Consider the following 19,333-nt stretch of genomic DNA (forward strand, 5'->3'; position numbering starts at 1 on the left):
TAAACACATTGAGTCAAAGTCATTTAGGGCTTTAAAGATTAAAAACAGCACTTTAAATTGGGCTCAGAAATGCGGTGGCAACCAATGGCACAGTAATGGCCGCAAAAGCCCCCACTTCCCCACAGAAAAACTAATGTGGGAACCTTGACTTGGGCCTGGAAATGAACTGGCAACAAGACCTGGAAGCTTGCCAGCTTGCCTAGTGAAACAATGACCCTGGCTTGCTCTGGTGCATATCTGGAGTGATATAAAGAAATCAGCAGGTGTAGGTAAACATTGTCCCCTGTTCATTTTACCACGACACCCCTTTCCTATCGATGCTACATTCTTTTTTTTCTATTCTTTTTTACAGAGCCATGTTGTGTAATTGTTGGTTAAATTTCAAACATTTCAGATTCCTTTTTTTAAATTCTCTGGTAAACTATTGGGTAAGTGGCTTCCCCCTGTACCCTGCCTCTTTCCCCCTGTACCCTGCCCCTTTTAAGTTTTTGAGCTTTGGGCAGCAGCAGCTGGAAGGACATTCTCGCCTCTTCGAAAAGTCATATCCATAACTCAAGACCAGATTAAACTTGGGTAAGTTGTGTTTTTGTATATTCTATTGGAAGCCACCCAGAGTGACTGGGGCAACCCAATCCAGATTAATTAATTCATATTTGGGGTTCTGGCTCCTCTAAGCTGCTGATTTGCATCCTGAGGAATCTGAAATGAGATCCTTCACAAATAAGGAAGCACAGCCCTTGAGGAAGTGGGGGCATGTTCCCCATCTAAGAAAATTTAATCAACTAAGAAAATTTAATTCCCCCCCAGGAAGTGTTGATCCCATTTTACAGAGGTATCACTGAAACTGTTCTCTGTAATTCTATTACTGCCTGGTATGGCACAGCCTCCAAGATGAACAAGAAAAGGCTCCAACGAGCAGTAAGAATTGCAGAAAGGGTAATTGGTGCTAGTTTGCCTTCAGTAGAGACACTTTATGCTATCCGAGCTAGGAAGAGAGCAGAGCGAATTGTTGCAGATCCTTTGCATCCCGGTCATCATCTGTTTGATCTACTTCCATCTCGGTTTATGAACACAATTGGTTCCGGAAGTCTGTTCATAAACTGAAGCGTTCATAAACTGAAGCGAACTTTCCCATTGAAAGTAATGGAAAGTGGATTGATCTGTTCCAGACAGTCTGCGGGGTACTTAAACTGAAGCGTTCATAAACTGAAGCAAACTTTCCCATTGAAAATAATGGAAAGTGGATTAATCCGTTCCAGATGGGTCCGCGGAGTACTTAAACTGAAGCGTTCATAAACTGAAGCATGGGTGTAATTGGTTCCGGAAGTCTGTTCATAAACTGAAGCGTTCATAAACTGAAGCGAACTTTCCCATTGAAAGTAATGGAAAATGAATTAATCCGTTCCAGATGGGTCCGCGGTGTTCATAAACCGAAAATTCATAAACCGAGGTGTTCATAAACCGAGGTTCCACTGTACACAAAAACAGCTAGGCACAGAAACAGTTTTCCCCCTTGTGCCATCAAAGTGTTAAATTTGTAATTGTGTAGCGGAAGTAGAGGGCAGTTATGGGTGGGGTTCCTTTGCAGTGCTATTGTATTGTGCAACAGTGTTTGTGTGGCAATGTCCCTCCCTCCCCGGAAATAACGGACACGACACAGTGAAATAAGGTTAAGTGGGTGAAAAGGCCACAACTTTATTGGTTAAGGATGTTGAGCGGTATTGGCTTAGGCATTGGACCCTAACCGACTATATCCGACTGTAACCCGTGTGTTACAGTCTGGGAGAAATTAACCACCAGCAAGGAGCCCCCAGTGATATGTATCTACAGGGCCACCTTCTGTGGCCACCGTTGGGGGGTGCTCTCAGGCCCTGACCTCCGTAGGCCCAGGACAAAGCTACCGCCCCCGGAACCCCTTTAACGGGATTAAATCTCCAAATTTGGGCAGAGGATGACGTACTCTGCCCCCCCCATTCTTGTTCTATGCAGATTTCCAATGCCTAACCACCAAACCAAGTTGTGACGAAATGCTATGAGGTAGGCGAAAAAACCAGATTGGCTAATCCAAGTGGAAAAAATCCTACCCGGCCCCACGGCCAACCGAGGCGACCGACTAATTCCATAGCAGCGTCGGCCTACCTGCCTATCTGCCTAGCCAAGAGGGCGGGTGGGTGGGTGATCCGAAGCTTGCGGTGCTGTGCGACGAAAGAGGCAGTGTTCCCGCCTCCCTCCAGATTTAAACGGGGAGAAGGGCCCGCCTCCCAGCCGGCCCTATTGGTCGGCCGGGGTGTGACGGAGGCGGGAACGCTGCTCTCGCGAGAGGGCTGAGCTACAGCCCCCTCGCGAGGGTCGAGACGGGCCACGCCCACAACACCACCTCCGTGAAATGCGGAAGTGGTTTTGTGTGGCAATGTCCCTCCCTCCCCGGAAATAACGGACACGACACAGTGAAATAAGGTTAAGTGGGTGAAAAGGCCACAACTTTATTGGTTAAGGATGTTGAGCGGTATTGGCTTAGGCATTGGACCCTAACCGACTATATCCGACTGTAACCCGTGTGTTACAGTCTGGGAGAAATTAACCACCAGCAAGGAGCCCCCAGTGATATGTATCTACAGGGCCACCTTCTGTGGCCACCGTTGGGGGGTGCTCTCAGGCCCTGACCTCCGTAGGCCCAGGACAAAGCTACCGCCCCCGGAACCCCTTTAACGGGATTAAATCTCCAAATTTGGGCAGAGGATGACGTACTCTGCCCCCCCCATTCTTGTTCTATGCAGATTTCCAATGCCTAACCGCCACTCGAGCCCAAAAGGCTCGCCGCCAATACCCTCACACCCGTAACCAATGCTCTATCCCCTTAATTATGTCAGCTAACCAGATGTCGTTCCCTTGAGGGGAAAGGTGAACTCCGTCGTTACGATACAGGGCTGCTTCAGTGCGTACTAGTTCTGGGTGGGAAATTATCTGACCATTCAAACTTAGGACCCTGCGCAATACAAATGAATTCAAAAGCCTCCTGGTTCTGTTCAAGGCCTTCGGGCAGAGCCCCTCACGCCAAACGCGCCTCTGCAACAAGGCGGACCATAGCAACGACATCCCCGGGAAAGAAGCCAGCAGCTTTTCAAAGTCCTCAAAGATAGTCCATTTCAATTTCACTGCGTTCTGATACGCCAAATCATTCTCCCCCAGCTGTATGACCAGCGCATGGGGGGGCCCGACTGAAGCAGCCCTTTCCAAGACAGCAGGCAAAAGTTCTTTCCAGCGCATACCGCGCCTGGCAATCCACGATACTTTCACATTTTTTGGCAGGCCGAGATCACCCCCAAGGCCGGTTTCCATTGCCCTTACTTTAGCCCAGTGCACAATGCTGTGACCCGCAATCCACACATTGATGCGGCGCACACCTGAAAAGGAACAGTGACAAACAGGGGATCAGTTGATGGGTGACTGGGGATCAGTATGATTTGCAATTACGAGGTAGGGCGCAGATAACTTCTATAAGCGTTAGACTTCCACCTTCCTATGTCTTGGATCCTTTCAGCTGAAAGGCCCAAGTGCATAGCTGAGGTTGCTGCACCGATACGGAAGGAGTGGGCAGAGAACTGGCTCGGGTCAACGCCACACAGAGCGAGGGCCTTGCGTAAAACCCGTGTGAACTGGGAGCGTGTGAGCTTAGAGCTGTCCTGGTGGACCAAAAGAGGATCTGTGCCGGTCGGTCTCTGATATAAAAAGTGCCTGAGGTCCCTTACTGGACAAGGGCCGAGGCCACCTGCTGCAGGGAGGCGAATGGTGGCCCCTAATCCCCGTTGATCCGTTTTTGAGCGGCGGATGTGCACTACTGCCACCGAGCTTGATAAAGCCACATCCTGCATGCGGATCCCCCTGGAGGACCCGTCTGGATGGTCCTCACAAACTACTTCTCCGACTCTGAGGGCCCCGAAGTATGCTAGCGAGAAGGCCGCGGAGAACAAGCTCGCTTCATACGGAGACCAGCAAAGAGACGTCAATTGACTGTGAATCTTGCAAAGCAGGTCAAATGTAATGGGCCTCCTGGGGTCGGCGGCTGGTGGCTGCAGCCTACGCCAACCTTCCATGGCCCTGCGCAGGTGGAAGTTATCGCAAGGGTCCGTGGAGTACAGAGATTTGCTGAAAAAGGAGATCGCTGCCGTATGTAAATTAAGAGTCTTGGTCGCGCGGCCCAATTCCCTTAGGTGAACCACATAGCGCATGACCTCCCTCTCTGTGGGGGGGCCCAAAGGTGAAGGGGAGGGACCCTTGTTTCTGAATTTAGAAAATTCTGCCCAAACGCGTTTGTACGAGCTCAGAGTCGAGGGGGCAACCGATGCGAATACTCCCTTCAAGATTTCTCGCTCCCAAGGTTCCATAGGGATTCCGGGAACGGCTCTGGACACTGCTGCGCCTCCGGTGCCAGCAAGCGGAAGCGGTCCATCTGGAAACGAGACAACGCATCGGCGATATCGTTATTGACCCCCGGGACAAATTTGGCCGTGAAATGCAAGTTCAGCTCCAGGCTGCGCAGCACGAATGCCCGCAGAAGGGCAGAAACCCTCGTGGAACGGGATGATTGTCTGGACATCACGCTGACCACCGCTTGATTATCAGTCCGGAAGCAGACTCTGCGGTTCCTGAATTCCTCGGCCCACAAGTGCACCGCCACCACAATTGGGAAAAACTCCAAGAAGGTTAAATCCCGTGTGACCTCCGAGGCATGCCAGCTGGCGGGCCAAGGCTGAGCGCACCACCTGCCCTTGAAGTAGACACCGAAACCCAAGGACCCGGCTGCATCTGATTGTACTTGGAAATCTGAACGCAGGCTCAGATTGTCCTGCCAAAGGGATACACCGTTGAAGTGATCCAAAAAGGTTAGCCAATTCTCTAGGTCGGCTTTTACTCCCTTGGGTAAACGGGCCCTGTGGTATGGGCGCTTCAGACCTACGGTAAGTCTAGCCAGGCGGCGGCAGAAGGGGCGTCCTGGCGAAACTACCCTGCATGCAAAATTGAGATGTCCAAGCAAGGATTGAATCTGTTTAAGCGTTACTTTTTTAAGGGGAATCAGTTGTAAGATTAATTCCTTAAGAGCGGCCAGTTTATCCAAAGGTAAGCGTGATGCTTGGGCCACGGTGTCCAGTTCTATACCCAGGTAAGTTAGGCGAACTACTGGCCCTTCAGTTTTTCCAGCTGCAAGTGGCACCCCAAGCTCTCGAGTAAGGGAGGCGAATTCTTTCATGAGCCTCTCACACTCCCCATTATTAGCCCTTCCCACGAAAAGAAAATCATCGAGATAATGCGTAACACCTGCCAGGCCTGTTTTAAAGCGGAGTGCCCAGTCCAGGAATGTGCTGAAGGCCTCGAAAGCTGAACATGCGACAGAGCAACCCATCGGCATGGCTTTGTCAATGAAAAACGCACCCTCGAACTTGAAACCTAACCACTTGAAGTCATGAGGGTGAACCGGGAGGAGCCGGAATGCTGATTCAATATCGCATTTGGCTAGCAGAGCTCCTTTACCGAATTGTCTAACCAGCTTAACAGCCTGGTCGAAGGATGCGTATTTCACTGTGCAAAGGTCCTGTGGGATGCCGTCATTGACTGATTTGCCGGGTGGGAAAGATAGGTTGTGTATAAGCCTGTATTCGCCTGGGGTCTTTTTTGGTACCATGCCTAGGGGGGGAAATGTGGAGGTCTGGTATGGGAGGTGTCATAAATGGGCCCGCCACCCTGCCTGCAGCTATTTCTTTATTAATTTTCTTGATTGCTATATCTGGCCTATCGCGGACGGACTTTTGGTTAGGTGGGTCACCAGTTAACGGTGGGGTATTAACTGGAATTTTGAAACCCTGCGAGAAGCCGTCCCAAATGAAGGAGGAGGCGGTGGGATTAGGATAGCTGTTTAACAGGATGCGCAGTGAGGAAAGTTTTATGGGGGTGAATGCCAGGGACAGGGACTTATTAGTATCTACTCTGGCTAGGGGTAGGTCCCTGAGCGGCACCTTGGGAATTCCTGGGGCCCTGGCCTGAGCTCCCCCCTCTACCTCCACGAAAGGGCTGCTTCCCTTTGTAGCAGGAGACTGCAGGATGCTGGGCGAGACATTTGTCGCACTCATGTGCGTACTTACAATTGGGCCTCTGACAGAGGCCCTTGTTGTACTCCCAGCAAACCCTGCGACGCGGGTCCTTCCTGGGTTCAAACCTGGTTGACCTTTGCGGCTCCGCCTGCTTCTTTTCGACGAAGGGCACCACGTGGTTACTCCAGTAGTGCTGATTCCTTTGATCCCAGCGCGTCCTTGAGTTCTGAGAGGCGTTTCTACGGAAATCCTCATCGTAGTTAAGAGCCGCCGCCTCCCCCGCCATCGAGTAGGCCAGCCTCACGTCCGCTATGTAGGCCAACAAATGCATTGCCCTCTTGGGGTATGCTGCCGCAATTACTGCAAGCCAAATGTGTATACCGTTCTGCCAATTCTCAAAAGTGCGTTCTGCACGCGGGGCTCTATACCTACGCTTTCCGAATTGCTTCCTTTTCTCCCCCTTCCCTAACATTTGGGACAGGGGCAGCAGCGTGAAAATATCGATGTAATCACCGTTCAGAATCTTCTCGCGCTTCCGATTAGACAGATGGGACCCCAAAATTATGTCAATATCGGAATTGGTGGAGGATTTAGCCTCTGGCACCAGCGCACCACCCCGGCATTCCAGGGTGCCGTTAAAACCCTTGCGATGTGAACTAGAGCGCCTCCTGTGTACCCAAAAAGGAAGGCCCATCTGGTCTTCAGCCACCCCCCAATAATCCTCCATGGGAATGTCCGCATCCGAATCGGACGACGTACCTGAACCCTCATCCGAGTCGTCCTTCCTGCTGCGCTTCCTCTTCTCCGACTTCTTCTTTGCTTTACCTCCGGTCTGGCCTGTCTCAACGCCCGCCGTCTCGCTGGGGGGTTCGGCCATGGAACCCGCTGGCAGCTGGGGAGGCCCGGCCTGGGCCTGAGAGGAATGGGATCTCAAGATATCTGAAACAGACTGAGCAGACATGAGGGGCGAAACTGGTGCGCGAGCCTGACTGTGAGTGGGCTCGAATGCGCCCTGGGGGGCGTTCGAGGAGGCCGTTAGAGGGGCCTGAGCCAAGGTCTGGACCTGCTGCGCGGCCTGCAAGAAAGAAGCCGATGCGCCCTGCTGTGCGCCCAAATCCTGTTGTAAACCACGGAGTGAGGCGACCAGGGGGGGGTTACTGGCGAGCCTAGCGGCCTGAAGAAGGCTATGGGAAGCTGGTTGGGAAGCTACTGCCATGGCCTGACTCTGTTGAAACGGCGCCGCCTGAATAAGGCTATGGGTAGCTAGTTGGGAAGCTTGCGCCACGGCCTGAGACTGTTGCAGGGTCTGGAGGGACACAGCAGATGTGCCCGGCTGAGCACTCATGTCCCGCTGAATGATGTTATGGGAAGCTGGTTGGGAAGCTTGCGCCATGGCCTGACTCTGTTGAAGGATCTGGAGGGAAGCAGCTGATGTGCCCGGCTGAGCATCCATGTCCCGCTGGGAGCCAGAGGGCGAGACAGCCGATGCACCTGACCCTCCCCCCTCACTAGACTGGGAGCTGAGAAATGAGAAGGCAGAGCTAGTTAACTGACTATTGCCAAGGGGGGATTCAGGAACACAGGATTGGGAATTACCAACTCCATTTTGTACCCCCCCGTTCGCAGATGCAAGCGAAACACATAAAGGAGCAAGCGTGGAGCACAGTGGTCCTAACTGATTACAAATGTTCTGTAAGTTGGAAGCCACCTGGGCCAGTGCCTCTGGGCTAAAGGAGGGAGGGCCTGATGAGGCATTGCCAGCTTTCGCCGCTGGGGCAGCTCCCTTAGAGGATTTGCTGCGTGTACTGCGACCCGAGGACATGTTCCTGCCTAGTTCTCGGAGCGCTTTAAGAGATTTATTTACCAAGCGAACCTAGTCAAGGCCTGACGCTCTAAGGCTAAGTGGTCCCTTGCTAAGCAACCAATTCAGCTGGTACTGATTGAGTCTATTCCACAAGTACAAGTAATTAACCAAATAAATCAACTACACTAATTCTCCCTATGAACAAATTGTGCTGGTTGAGCCAGGGTCCCTTTAAACGCAGGATGCTAAACCGTCCTATAAATTGCTGCAATAGGAAACAAATCAAATTACCAGCAGAGTGAGTTAGCAACAATTAAAACGACATTAACTTGAACCAATTAAAATTGAACCAGCGTCCCTTAAAACGCCAGATGGTAAGCAATACTATAAACTGATGCAAGCTGAAACACTTCAAATATTAGAAATTGCTGCAATAGTAGACAATCCAATTACCAGCAGAATGAGTTAGCGGCAATTAAAATGAAATTAACTTGAGCAAATATCAATCGAACCAGCGTCCCTTAAAAGCAAGATGTTAAGCAATACTAGAAATTGATGCCAGAGAACCAATCACATTACAGGGGAATAAAGTAAGCCTAACACAAATAATGCAAAGCAATAACGACAATAATAATCACCAAACGAACACAGACTGCTAATTAAACCCAACAGGATTAAATAGGGGCTAAACCATCCCCCACCCCCCCAAGAACCAATATAAAAATGATGTAGCCCAGCCGCTGATCCCCAGAGTCTAGGCTCTAGGACAAAAGTAATGCAGCAGCGTGCAGGCAAACTCAATTGCAGCAGCAAAAGAATCGCAACTATGGAGGGGCACTCAATAAGGCTGGCTCAGCCGGCACACGTGGACCTTCCCAAAATGGCCGCCGCAGCTGGCCCACGTGTCCACTCCCAAGATGGCCACCGAGATGGCCACCGAGAACAAGGCACAGAGATCAGTAGACAAAAATCATACACGGAACGAGGAACAGGGAACAGGGAACAATAGCCAAGCACCGAAAGCACCAGGGAACAGGAATTGCTATCAGAGAGAGGCACTAGTCTCGAATGTGAAAGGCCGCGCAAGCAGCGAGCTCACCACCTGGTTCGGTAGCTCCCCCGAAGGCTGGCGCTTCTGGCTGGAAGGTCGCGAGGAGGCAGCCGCCTCAGCCCTAGCCGACGTCGCAGATACTGGTACGGCCCCGCTAAAGGAAGCCCAGGCGCCTCCGCCCGAGACCGGCTCCACAGCAGAGCTCTGGGAACGCGGGCAAATGCTAGGAGGCGCAGCGGTGAAGACCCGGCTCCCGCCGGGGGTGCTCCTGCTCCTGCGACCGTCCGATGGTGAACCGGCTAGGCGATCCCCCCCCTAGATGCCCGCGCGTCCCTGCAGAGGCGACAGCTGGACCAAGCAGAGGACCAGGCTCCCGAGCCGACTTCCTGCTTGCGGTCTGGGGAGCGCACGCACCGCCCAACAGCTGATCGGCGGAGGCGTTCGCCCGCGCGAGGCCAAAAGGCAACGCGGGAGCACGGAGAGCGCGGCAACGAAAACCTGCAAGGAAAAAAAAAAGAGAGAGAGAAGGACAAGGCAAACGATCCAGGCTAAGTAGCACGGCAAGAAATCGGGAGCTCAAAGGCTGATCCGAAGCTTGCGGTGCTGTGCGACGAAAGAGGCAGTGTTCCCGCCTCCCTCCAGATTTAAACGGGGAGAAGGGCCCGCCTCCCAGCCGGCCCTATTGGTCGGCCGGGGTGTGACGGAGGCGGGAACGCTGCTCTCGCGAGAGGGCTGAGCTACAGCCCCCTCGCGAGGGTCGAGACGGGCCACGCCCACAACACCACCTCCGTGAAATGCGGAAGTGGTTTTGTATGAAGTACAAAAAAATTCCTTCAGTAGCACCTTAAAGACCAACTAAGTTTTTATTTTGGTATGAGCTTTCGTGTGCATGCACACTTCATCAGAAGTGGTATCTGATGAAGTGTGCATGCACACGAAAGCTCATACCAAAATAAAAACTTAGTTGTCTTTAAGGTGCTACTGAAGTAATTTTTTTATTTTGTTTCAACTCAGACCAACACGGCTACCTACCTGTAACTGTATAAAGTACGTTTACATTGCAATGTAGCCGGAGCAAAATTCCAAGTATGTTGGTACTTGGCCAATAAATTATTATTCTATTCTATTCTATTCTATTCTATTCTATTCTATTCTATTCTATTCTATTCTATTCTATTCTGTCTTTAGTAGACAGAGCTTAAGGGAATTTGCCTCCCTATAATGTCCTCAAAATCACACAGTTCTGCACCACTTTGCCAGGCCAATAGACAGGACATTTTGTAGAACTGTAATCTTCTGATGTTTGGAAATGTAATATTTGATACCAGAGACTGTTGGGTCTGCAATGAAGTTTGATGTGGTCCCTGGGATTTTATGCAGCTGAATAAATGATACCAGCTGACTAACTGATATGCAGGATATAAACAAATATACTAATCATAATCATACTCATTATTTTTGCCAGAGTTGAAAGCACCCTTGAAATCTGATAATGCCTCTTGCATACTCTGTCCTGCTTTGAGTGGGACACCCCGGTATTACTGAAACCATCCTAGCTTCTGATTGGCTCCTGGGATGTTCCATTTTGGCTTCTGCGAGAGTGTGGCTCTGAAATACGTGCATTTTGTGGGGACTATGCTCTTGCACAAGTACAGCCCAAAAAAAAAACACCTTGATTTCCATCTGCAGCATGCTGGAGGCTATTCCCTTGCTTGTCTGGATGCAACACAGAAGGAAGTGTGCATGAATCCATGCAGAAAATATCCTAGTAAAATTTACATTTGCTGCTTGACACACTTTAACCGCTTGCCTTTGGCATGTGGCCCCCAGAAGGTAGCCCAGAAAGGAATGTGGCTCTTGGCTTGAAAAAGATTCATCATAACTTGCTGCAGTGGGATGCAGTGTAATCTGGCAATTACTAAAGTCAACCAGCCCCCAGATTTCCTGAAAGGAAGAAGGGGGAAAACATAATGGTGGGAGATAGGCGATTACAAAGGTTTATTTAACAGGGGGAAGGGTGGAAGCAAGATGATGATTCTGATTGTTACGCAGTTTAAGGTAGGTCCCTAAGCAACAAAAGAGGAGGGGATGGAGCCCAACATTTGAGTCATCCATATAGTTGAGTCTCTGAGTTTCTGCTGCTGTTGGGTCTGCAAAGCCATGGGATGGGACGCAGCTGTTTGTCTCAGGCCTTGCCAACACTTCCAATTGTGCCCAGCTTAGAAAGCAGAGGTCCGAGTGGTTTTCACTTGCCTTGCTCCTTTCCAAGGAATTCATGGAAATTAAAGTGTGGCTAAGCCCTCAGGCTCCTTAACGCCCTGGCTGTGGAGCTGAATGAAGGCTGCTCTGTGAACACAGCTGGTGCCAGCACCTGTCATTCTTGGGCAGCTCTTAAGAACCCCAGATTCCCATCATTAGCAGGGCTACCTGAAGATTTGTAAGATGAAATTGCTACCGCATTTTCCTGAAAATAAGATACAGTGGTACCTCAAAAGACGAATGCCCTGCAAGACGAATTTTTCGCAAGACGAATTCATTTTGCGAAAAATTCGTCTTGCGAATCGCGGTTTCCCATAGGAATGCATTGTAATTTAATTAATGCGTTCCTATGGGCAAAATAAGAAATTTCAATACACTTCTATGGGAAACTGTGATTCGCAAGACGAATTTTTCGCAAAATGAATTGACTCGCAGAATGAATTAAATTCATCTTATGAGGCACCACTATACTGTCTTATATTTATTTTTCCTCCAGAAGACACCCTATGGCTTATTAGGATCTAGGAGTCTTGGTAGACCACAAACTTGACATGAGTCAACAGTGTGATGTAGCAGCTAAAAAAGCCAATGCAATTCTGGGCTGCATCAATAGGAGTATAGCATCTAGATCAAGGGAAGTAATAGTACCACTGTATTCTGCTCTGGTCAGACCTCACCTGGAGTACTGTGTCCAGTTCTGGGCACCACAGTTCAAGAAGGATACTGACAAGCTGGAACGTGTCCAGAGGAGGGCAACCAAAATGGTCAAAGGCCTGGAAACAATGCCTTATGAGGAATGGCTTAGGGAGCTGGGCATGTTTAGCCTGGAGAAGAGAAGGTTAAGGGGTGATATGATAGCCATGTTCAAATATATTAAAGGATGCCATATAGAGGAGGGAGAAAGGTTGTTTTCTGCTGCTCCAGAGAAGCGGACACAGAGTAATGGATTAAAACTACAAGAAAGAAGATTCCACCTAAACATTAGGAAGAACTTCCTGACAGTAAAAGCTGTTCGGCAGTGGAATTTGCTGCCAAGGAGTGTGGTGGAGTCTTCTTCTTTGGGGGGTCTTTAAGCAGAAGCTTGACAGCCATCTGTCAGGAATGCTTGGATAGTGTTTCTTGCTTGGCAGGGGGTTGGACTGGATGGCCCTTGTGGTCTCTTCCAACTCTATGATTCTATAATTCTATTTTCAAGGGATGTCTTAGTTTTATTACACGTCCAGCCTTGCATCTCCCTTCAAGCCCTCCAGAACTGCGCCTATCACTATGTCTTATTTTCAGGGTATGGCTTATATTGCGCAAATGCTTAGAAATCCTGCTGTTGCTTATTTTATGGGTATGTCTTATTTTGGGGTACCTATTCAGGTTGAGTAATATAATACTTTAGGTAATGATATAACAAGGATAGGAAACGAAGCAATATGTAAATATGTAAAGTTAAATTTTGTAAACCATCAGACGGGAGGGAGGAAAGTCATTAGGCTCAACTGAGCCAAAGAGATAAAATATGAGGATATGATGTTAGATAATGTGATTATATGTAAAACCAATAAATTCTCATGTATATACATATATCCCAGACTCCTGGCAGGACTCATTGACTGATTCCTGCCCTGTGGTCCCCCTTGCTTAAATATATTTTGTCATTTATTCATTTAAATAAAGTCAAATGGGGCAGGACCTCCCATTCATGCCAATCATATTTAACTTTGTTTCCATAGAGGCTTCCCACAAATGCTCTAAATTCTACCACCACATTTCCTATAGGGTATATAAGGGTTCTTGTCCCACCCCCATTAAGAAATAGGCATCTCTTTAACTTCTCCCCTTTTTCTTCCTTTTCCTCCCAGTAGATTCTTAGACGCCACCATGCTGGTCTCTGGCTGCCTGCTGGTTCGCCTGGCCGTCCTTCTCAGCGTCCTCCTGGTGCAGTCCTGCAAAGGGCAGTCTTGGGAAGCTTTTCAAAACAAGCACATTGATTATCCCCAAACCCGAGCCTCCAACCCCAGTGCCTACTGCAACCTCATGATGGTGAAGAGGAATCTGAATCCGAGTAGATGCAAACCGAGGAATACTTTCATCAACCATGCCAAGCAGTCTGTCCAAGACGTCTGCGGCAGTGGTGGGAAGCATTGGCAAGATAAATTCTATGACAGCATCGAGAACTTCCCCATGATTGACTGCAACTTCACCGATGGTAAACCTCCTAATGACTGCAAATACAAAGGCACAAAGACCTCCAGGCGCATTCGGGTGACCTGTGAAAACAAGAAGCCTGTTCACCTGGAGAAGGTGCTGTGATAGGCAGAAAACCATGCAAGCCATTGAAGCCAGAATGCTTCTTTGGCCATTTCTCCCTGCAACGCATCCACATCGTTGGCTTTCCCCAGTTTAACAGTCATTTCCCTTTTCCAGGGGACCCTGGGAGCTGTGGCTCTAAGGGCAATGACACCGGGCTTCTAACTAAGCATTCTGTTGCTTTCTCTCAATGGCTATTCTCTCAATAAAGCTCATTCTATCAAAAGCAAAATGTGTGTCTCTGTGCCTACATTCTGCCTATGAAGAGCTCAGAAGCTCTTTACGAGTGAAAGCAGGAAATCAGAGAAACTTGTTTTCTCCCCAGAGAGAATTAAGGAAATTAAGGCAAACCTCCCCAGGGAGAGCATTCCACAAAGAGGGAGCCATCGGAATTCCTTGCGGCAATAATGATCCCCTAAACTAGGAGGTTAGGACGCGGGTGGCACTGTGGTCTAAACCACTGAACCTAGGGCTTGCCGATTGGAAGGTCAACGGTTCGAATCCCCACGAAGGGGTGAGCTCCCGTTGTTCGGTCTCAGCTTCTGCCAACCTAGCAGTTCGAAAGCATGTCAAAGTTGCAAGTAGATAAATAGGTACCACTCCGGCGGGAAGGTAAACGGCATTTCTGTGTGCTCCTCTGGTTCACCAGAAGTGGCTTAGTTATGCTGGCCACATGACACGGAAGCTGTACGCCAGCTCCCTCGGCCAATAAAGCGAGATGAGCGCCACAACCCCAGAGTTGTCCGCGACTGGACCTAACAGTCAGGGGTCCCTTTACCTTTAAACTAAGGGGTTAAGAGCTTGTGTGAGCTGAGGTACAGATCCCACTTAATATTTTCTGCTGCAAGACTCCTTTAGGAAGTATGCAGGGAGGTAGCTTTCCTCCCTGCTCTGCATGGATATTTCCTGAGAGGACACCAATTTCTGTTTACAATCCCCTTGGGTTGGGGAGAAGAACAGCATGTGGTGTTTGTGATGAGTAACAAGTAACTAAAGAGTTAACTGTGTACTGTAGCACCTGACCACTGAGGAAGATCATGTTACAGAATGTACCAGAAGTGTTTCTCAACACTATGTTGACGGGTATAGGGCTCCGTTGAGTTGTTTATGACTCAATTAGGAGCCTCTGATTATCGCCCGGCGCGCTTCCTCTCCGCTTCTCTGCTTCCGTAGAACCGGGCTGGCAGTAAAACACACACACAGCAGAGTTCTTCTTCTCACACAGCGAAAGCTTGTATAGCCGTTGGATAAAAAGCCTCTTAAGAACACACAGAGTCCAAAGTGTTCTAATAACTACTTAAGTTTATTCTAGAGAGAAAATAACAAACAACCTGGTGAGAGCGCAGACATCTTGCGACCGTCTCCCAGGCAGAAACGAAACCAACTGCAACATACAGAAACACTTCTGGTACATTCTGTAACATGATCTTCCTCAGTGGTCAGGTGCTACAGTACACAGTTAACTCTTTAGTTACTTGTTACTCATCACACCCCCTCTCACCTGAACACTGGGGATGGCGGGTATCCAAACTTACCCCAAAACCAACCCTTCACAGAATTCCCCATGCCGTTGGAAACTCAAGGGTTTTGTGAACCCATCTGCTAGGTTCTCTTGGCTTGGACAATACCTCAACTTCACCAAGCCTACCTGTATGCTCTGACATACGTTTCGGAAGCGGATGTCTAAGTGTTTGGTTCTGGCCTTGAACTGTCCAGACTCCGCCAGTCTCAAAGATGGTTGATTGTCGCCCCAAACAGTGATGGGCTGGCTACAATCACCCCAGATTTCCTGGACCAAACATCTGTAGTACTCCAATTCAGTGCATGTCGCAGACAACGCACAGAATTCGGCTTCCGTGGAAGACATTGCTATTAGGCTTTGCCTGCGCGACCGCCAACCAATCAGGGCATTTCCAAACTTGACTACCAAACCAGTCGCTGACTTCCTGTCCTCCTGATTGGCCCAATCAGCATCTGCAAAACAAGTGAGTTGTGGCTCACCTTGCGCTGACATCTCCAAACAATACTCTTTGGTCTCCTGCAAATACCTAAGCACTCTCTTAATGCCATTCCAAGCATGCACGCTAGGTTTCGATGCTTCTCTACTGAGCAAATTGACTGCAAAAGCAATATCTGGTCTGCTCCATTGTGACAAATACAACAGACTCCCTAGCGCTGACTGAAACACTTCAGGACTCTCAAACGCTACTTTGTCCTTCACTTGTGAATCTTTCACAAAGTTTGTCTCCATGGGTGTTCTGACCCCTTTACAATCAGACATTCTGAACTTCTCAAGCAAATGTTCAATCTTGCCTTTCTGACTGAGCAAAAAACTTCCATCCTCAGTTCTGTCTATCTGTACACCTAGATAAACATTCACTGCACCTAGATTCTTGAGTTTGAACCTCTTGCCTAGCTCTTTTGCAAACTTCTGCACTTGCATCTGGCTCTTTGCTAAGCAGATCAAGTCATCTACATAGACAAGCAACAGTTCCTGCTGTTCTTCTTCACCTCTGAGATACAGACAACTGTCAGCTAGACTCTTCCTGAAACCTAGGCTCTTCAAAACAGAATCAAGACATGAATTCCAATTTTTAGCAGATTGCTTCAGACCGTAGATCGACTTGTGCAGCTTCCACACCTGACCTGGCACGTCACTCTCAAACCCTGGAGGAGGCAACATGTACAACTCCTCCTGGAGGTCAGAGTTCAAATAAGCGGTGTCCACATCAAAGTGGTTGACCACTAGGCCTCTCTGCGCTGCAGTCGCTAAAAGCATCCTGAAAGATTCCGCTCTCGAAGTCGGACTAAAGACATCTGTGTAGTGGATTCCTTTCTTCTGAGTAAAACCTCTAGCCACTAATCTAGCCTTGTACTGAGGCTCTCCAGTCACTGTGGGTTTCAGCCTGTAGACCCACCTACAACTGACTGCTTTCTTGCCTTCTGGCAGCTGTGTTAGGCTATACACACCAAGAGATTGCATGGAGTTCAACTCTTTCTCCATTGCAACTTTCCACTTACCAGCTTCCTCTACTGACAACTGTTGCACCTCTTCAAAGCTTTCAGGCTCACACACTGCTAGGGTCGCCCATACACTGACAGCTGAAAACCTTTCAGGTGGTTTACCTTTCGTGGTGCGTTTTGAACGCCTTGGTCCCACATCTTCCCCCTCTAAATCCGAACTGCTTGTCTCTGACTGTGGCTCTCTCGGACTAGCAGCACTGTCAAGAGACCTACTACGCTTTGCAGCCCCCTCTGGGCTTGCTTTGGGTGAAGTGGGTGACCTACCACGTTTGCTGTACTTCCCAGGCTTGACCTGGGGTGAAGTCGGTGCGCTTCTGACTACTTGCTTCACTTCCCTAGGAGCTACACCACTTGGACCAGCTACCTGACCTGGATCTGGTCCTGCAGCACCTGGAACTCCAGCATCAGCCACCTGAGTTTCCTCTTCCTGGTCAAAACCTGAAGACCAGTCAAGAAGAACTTCGGGGTTAGCATGAATGCGTCTCCAGCCCTCTTGTTCACAGAACGTAGCACTCCTGCTAATGTGAACGCGGGTTTGGTCCCCCTCTGCTGGTACAAACCTCCAAGCCTTTGAGTTTGGTTCGTAACCACAGAAGATCATTTTTCTGGATCTTGATCCTCCCTTTCTGCGCTTCTGCTTTGGAATTAGAACCCAAGCCTCACACCCAAAAGTTCTGAAATAGTGCACCTTCGGAACTTTGCCATACAACATGTAGTAGGGTGTGTTGTCCACAACTGAATTAAAAGCGCGATTGGAACAATAATTCACAAATTTATAGCATTCCCCCCAAAACTTCTGGGGTAGTCCTGCATCAAACAACGTTGCCTCTACCAGTTCAGACAGCGTTCTAAATTTCCTTTCAGCTAAACCATTCTCCTGTGGACTAAAAGGAGCGGTTTTTCTGTGCCTAATTCCCTTGCTGCGGAAAAACCCTTGTAGTTCTGCACTCAAAAACTCTCCCGCCCTGTCACTCTGGAAACACTGGACAGTGACGGAGAACTGTAGTTCTACTTCGGCTACCCACTCTTTTATCACTTTGGCAGCCTCCCCCTTCTCTTTCAGTGTTATGACCCAGGAAAAATGGCTGAAATCATCCAGAAGACACAAAACATATTTTGAACCACCTAAACTTAACGTTGACATAGGCCCAGAAATATCCAAATGCACTAACTGAAATGGCTTTGTGCTCTTCCTCTCAGACCTAGGATAAGAGCATCTCTTCGTCTTCGCTTTCGCACATGCGCGGCATTGCAGGTGTTTTTGACATGGCTTGAACCTGCAACCTTTGACAAAATCAGGGGCTTTTTTCACATAAGGAAAAGACATGTGACAATATTTTCTGTGCCAAGCATGAATACAATCCTTATGGATAGCGCCCTCTGTGCCCTTTGGGGTATTGGCACTTTTAGCCTGAGCATCACCAGTGTTACTTCCACCTGCTTGCCCCCTCCCATCTAGGACAAACAGACCATCAGACCCAACAGTAACACTTACCAGCTCAGCCCCATCTCTGGCAATTTTGCAAACACCATTGGCAAAACTTATTTCAAAGCCCTCACGCAATAAGCAAGACACACCTAAAAGACCATTTTCCATGCCTGGTACAACATAAACATCAAGGTTAGTGTCTAAGCATTGCATATAAAAAACACCCTTGCGTTTAATTGTTCCAGAAGAACCATCAGCAAGATGCAGGCTCTTTTCATCTTCAAGTGGCCTGCAGTTCAGGATCTGTCCTGAAGGCGGTACAAGATGATGGGTGCTGCCTGAGTCGATAATAAAAGTGAAACTGTCCTGTCCTCTGTTTCGAATCGTTGCTAAGGCAGCAGAAAGACGGCTGACAGGCCTATCTGGAGTTTTCCCACGTCCTCTGCCTCGGCGCTGCTGGCGGGTCCCACGACCACGTCCGCTGGGTTGCCTGGCACCTGGCTGAGTGACCTTGGCTGCTTCCGGAGCTGGGCAGAATTCACCTCTAGGGGTGAATTCCCGTCTGTATTCACCTCTAGGGGTCTAGCAGGAGTTAAGTTGCAAGGGAGGTAAACAGCCAATAGGAGCTCTCCAGGCAGAAGCAGGGGTATATAAGGAGAAGCAGGCAGACAGGAGGGGGAGATAAAAGAGATAAAGGAGTTGAGTTGAGTTAAGTTGATGGGATTTGATGAGAGAGGTGGAGAGGAGTTTGAGATAGAGAGAGGGTTAGAGAAGCTAGGGAGGTGAGCCGTGGTGCGGAATCTGTAAGAGTAATAAGAAGGGAACTTCGGTCAGGGAGGAACAGGGGGAGAACTAATACTAAAGGTTAAGTTTAAGTAAACGTATTTGAGAAACCGTGAATAATTTTTATGCTTGTAAGATCATCACCTTAAATAAACAGAATTGTTTTGTTCACTGTTCATCTGACTGGATTCCAATCAATTGTGTACCAGTACACAGACTTACTGGTTGGTGGCAGCAAGGGAAGAAATAGGCAAGGGAGGTATTGGGTCAATAGACCGTTCAACGTCCGGGGGCCCTTTACCAGTGTATCTCGCCACACAGCATTTATTTTTTTTGCTTTCAAAAGGTGCACATCAGATGATGGGTAAAAAGGGTGGAGTCAAAATAAGTTAGACACTGTTCTTCTTCCAGAGGGCTCAGAGTAAATGAACTGCTTCCACAAAACGTTTTCTCCAGACTGCAAACAGCCTGAAACCTGCTTAGATTTAACACTGTCACAGGTTCATGTGCCTTCATCAGGGCAGAACTTCAGGTCCCCCTGAGCAGAATGAAAATGGGCCCCCCAAGCACAGTTATGTTGACGCTGTATAAAAAGACAC

General features: G+C 48.9%; 2 protein-coding genes across 4 annotated transcripts; one reads left to right on the forward strand and one right to left on the reverse strand.

Annotated features, from left to right (window-relative positions):
• Positions 1-414: 414 nt before the first annotated feature.
• LOC118077798 (ribonuclease pancreatic-like) lies at positions 415-14,396 on the forward strand. Of its 2 annotated transcripts, none has more exons than XM_060281794.1 (2): positions 415-573; positions 13,054-14,396. In XM_060281794.1, the coding sequence occupies exon 2, from the start codon at positions 13,070-13,072 to the stop codon at positions 13,499-13,501; it is 432 nt and encodes a 143-aa protein (XP_060137777.1). In that variant the 5' UTR covers positions 415-573; positions 13,054-13,069; the 3' UTR covers positions 13,502-14,396. The 2 variants fall into 2 exon arrangements, with proteins under 2 accessions (XP_060137777.1, XP_060137776.1); XM_060281793.1 differs by having other exon boundaries at positions 13,051-14,388.
• On the reverse strand, positions 2,169-9,750 carry LOC132593058 (uncharacterized). Of its 2 annotated transcripts, XM_060281792.1 has the most exons (3): positions 8,990-9,750; positions 6,846-6,978; positions 2,169-4,450 (listed from the first exon to the last, which is right to left on the reverse strand). In XM_060281792.1, the coding sequence occupies exons 2-3, from the start codon at positions 6,961-6,963 to the stop codon at positions 3,471-3,473; spliced, it is 1,098 nt and encodes a 365-aa protein (XP_060137775.1). In that variant the 5' UTR covers positions 6,964-6,978; positions 8,990-9,750; the 3' UTR covers positions 2,169-3,470. The 2 variants fall into 2 exon arrangements, with proteins under 2 accessions (XP_060137775.1, XP_060137774.1); XM_060281791.1 differs by having other exon boundaries at positions 2,169-6,978.
• Positions 14,397-19,333: the final 4,937 nt, after the last annotated feature.

The sequence above is a fragment of the Zootoca vivipara genome, chromosome 13, assembly GCF_963506605.1.
Source record: "Zootoca vivipara chromosome 13, rZooViv1.1, whole genome shotgun sequence".
NCBI classification, from domain to species: Eukaryota; Metazoa; Chordata; class Lepidosauria; order Squamata; family Lacertidae; genus Zootoca; species Zootoca vivipara.

Excerpts from the sequence above, each read along its gene's own strand:
- LOC132593058 (XM_060281791.1), bottom strand. The coding sequence starts at position 5,680 with ATGGTACCAAAAAAGACCCCAGGCGAATACAGGCTTATACACAACCTA.
- LOC118077798 (XM_060281794.1), top strand. The coding sequence starts at position 13,070 with ATGCTGGTCTCTGGCTGCCTGCTGGTTCGCCTGGCCGTCCTTCTCAGC.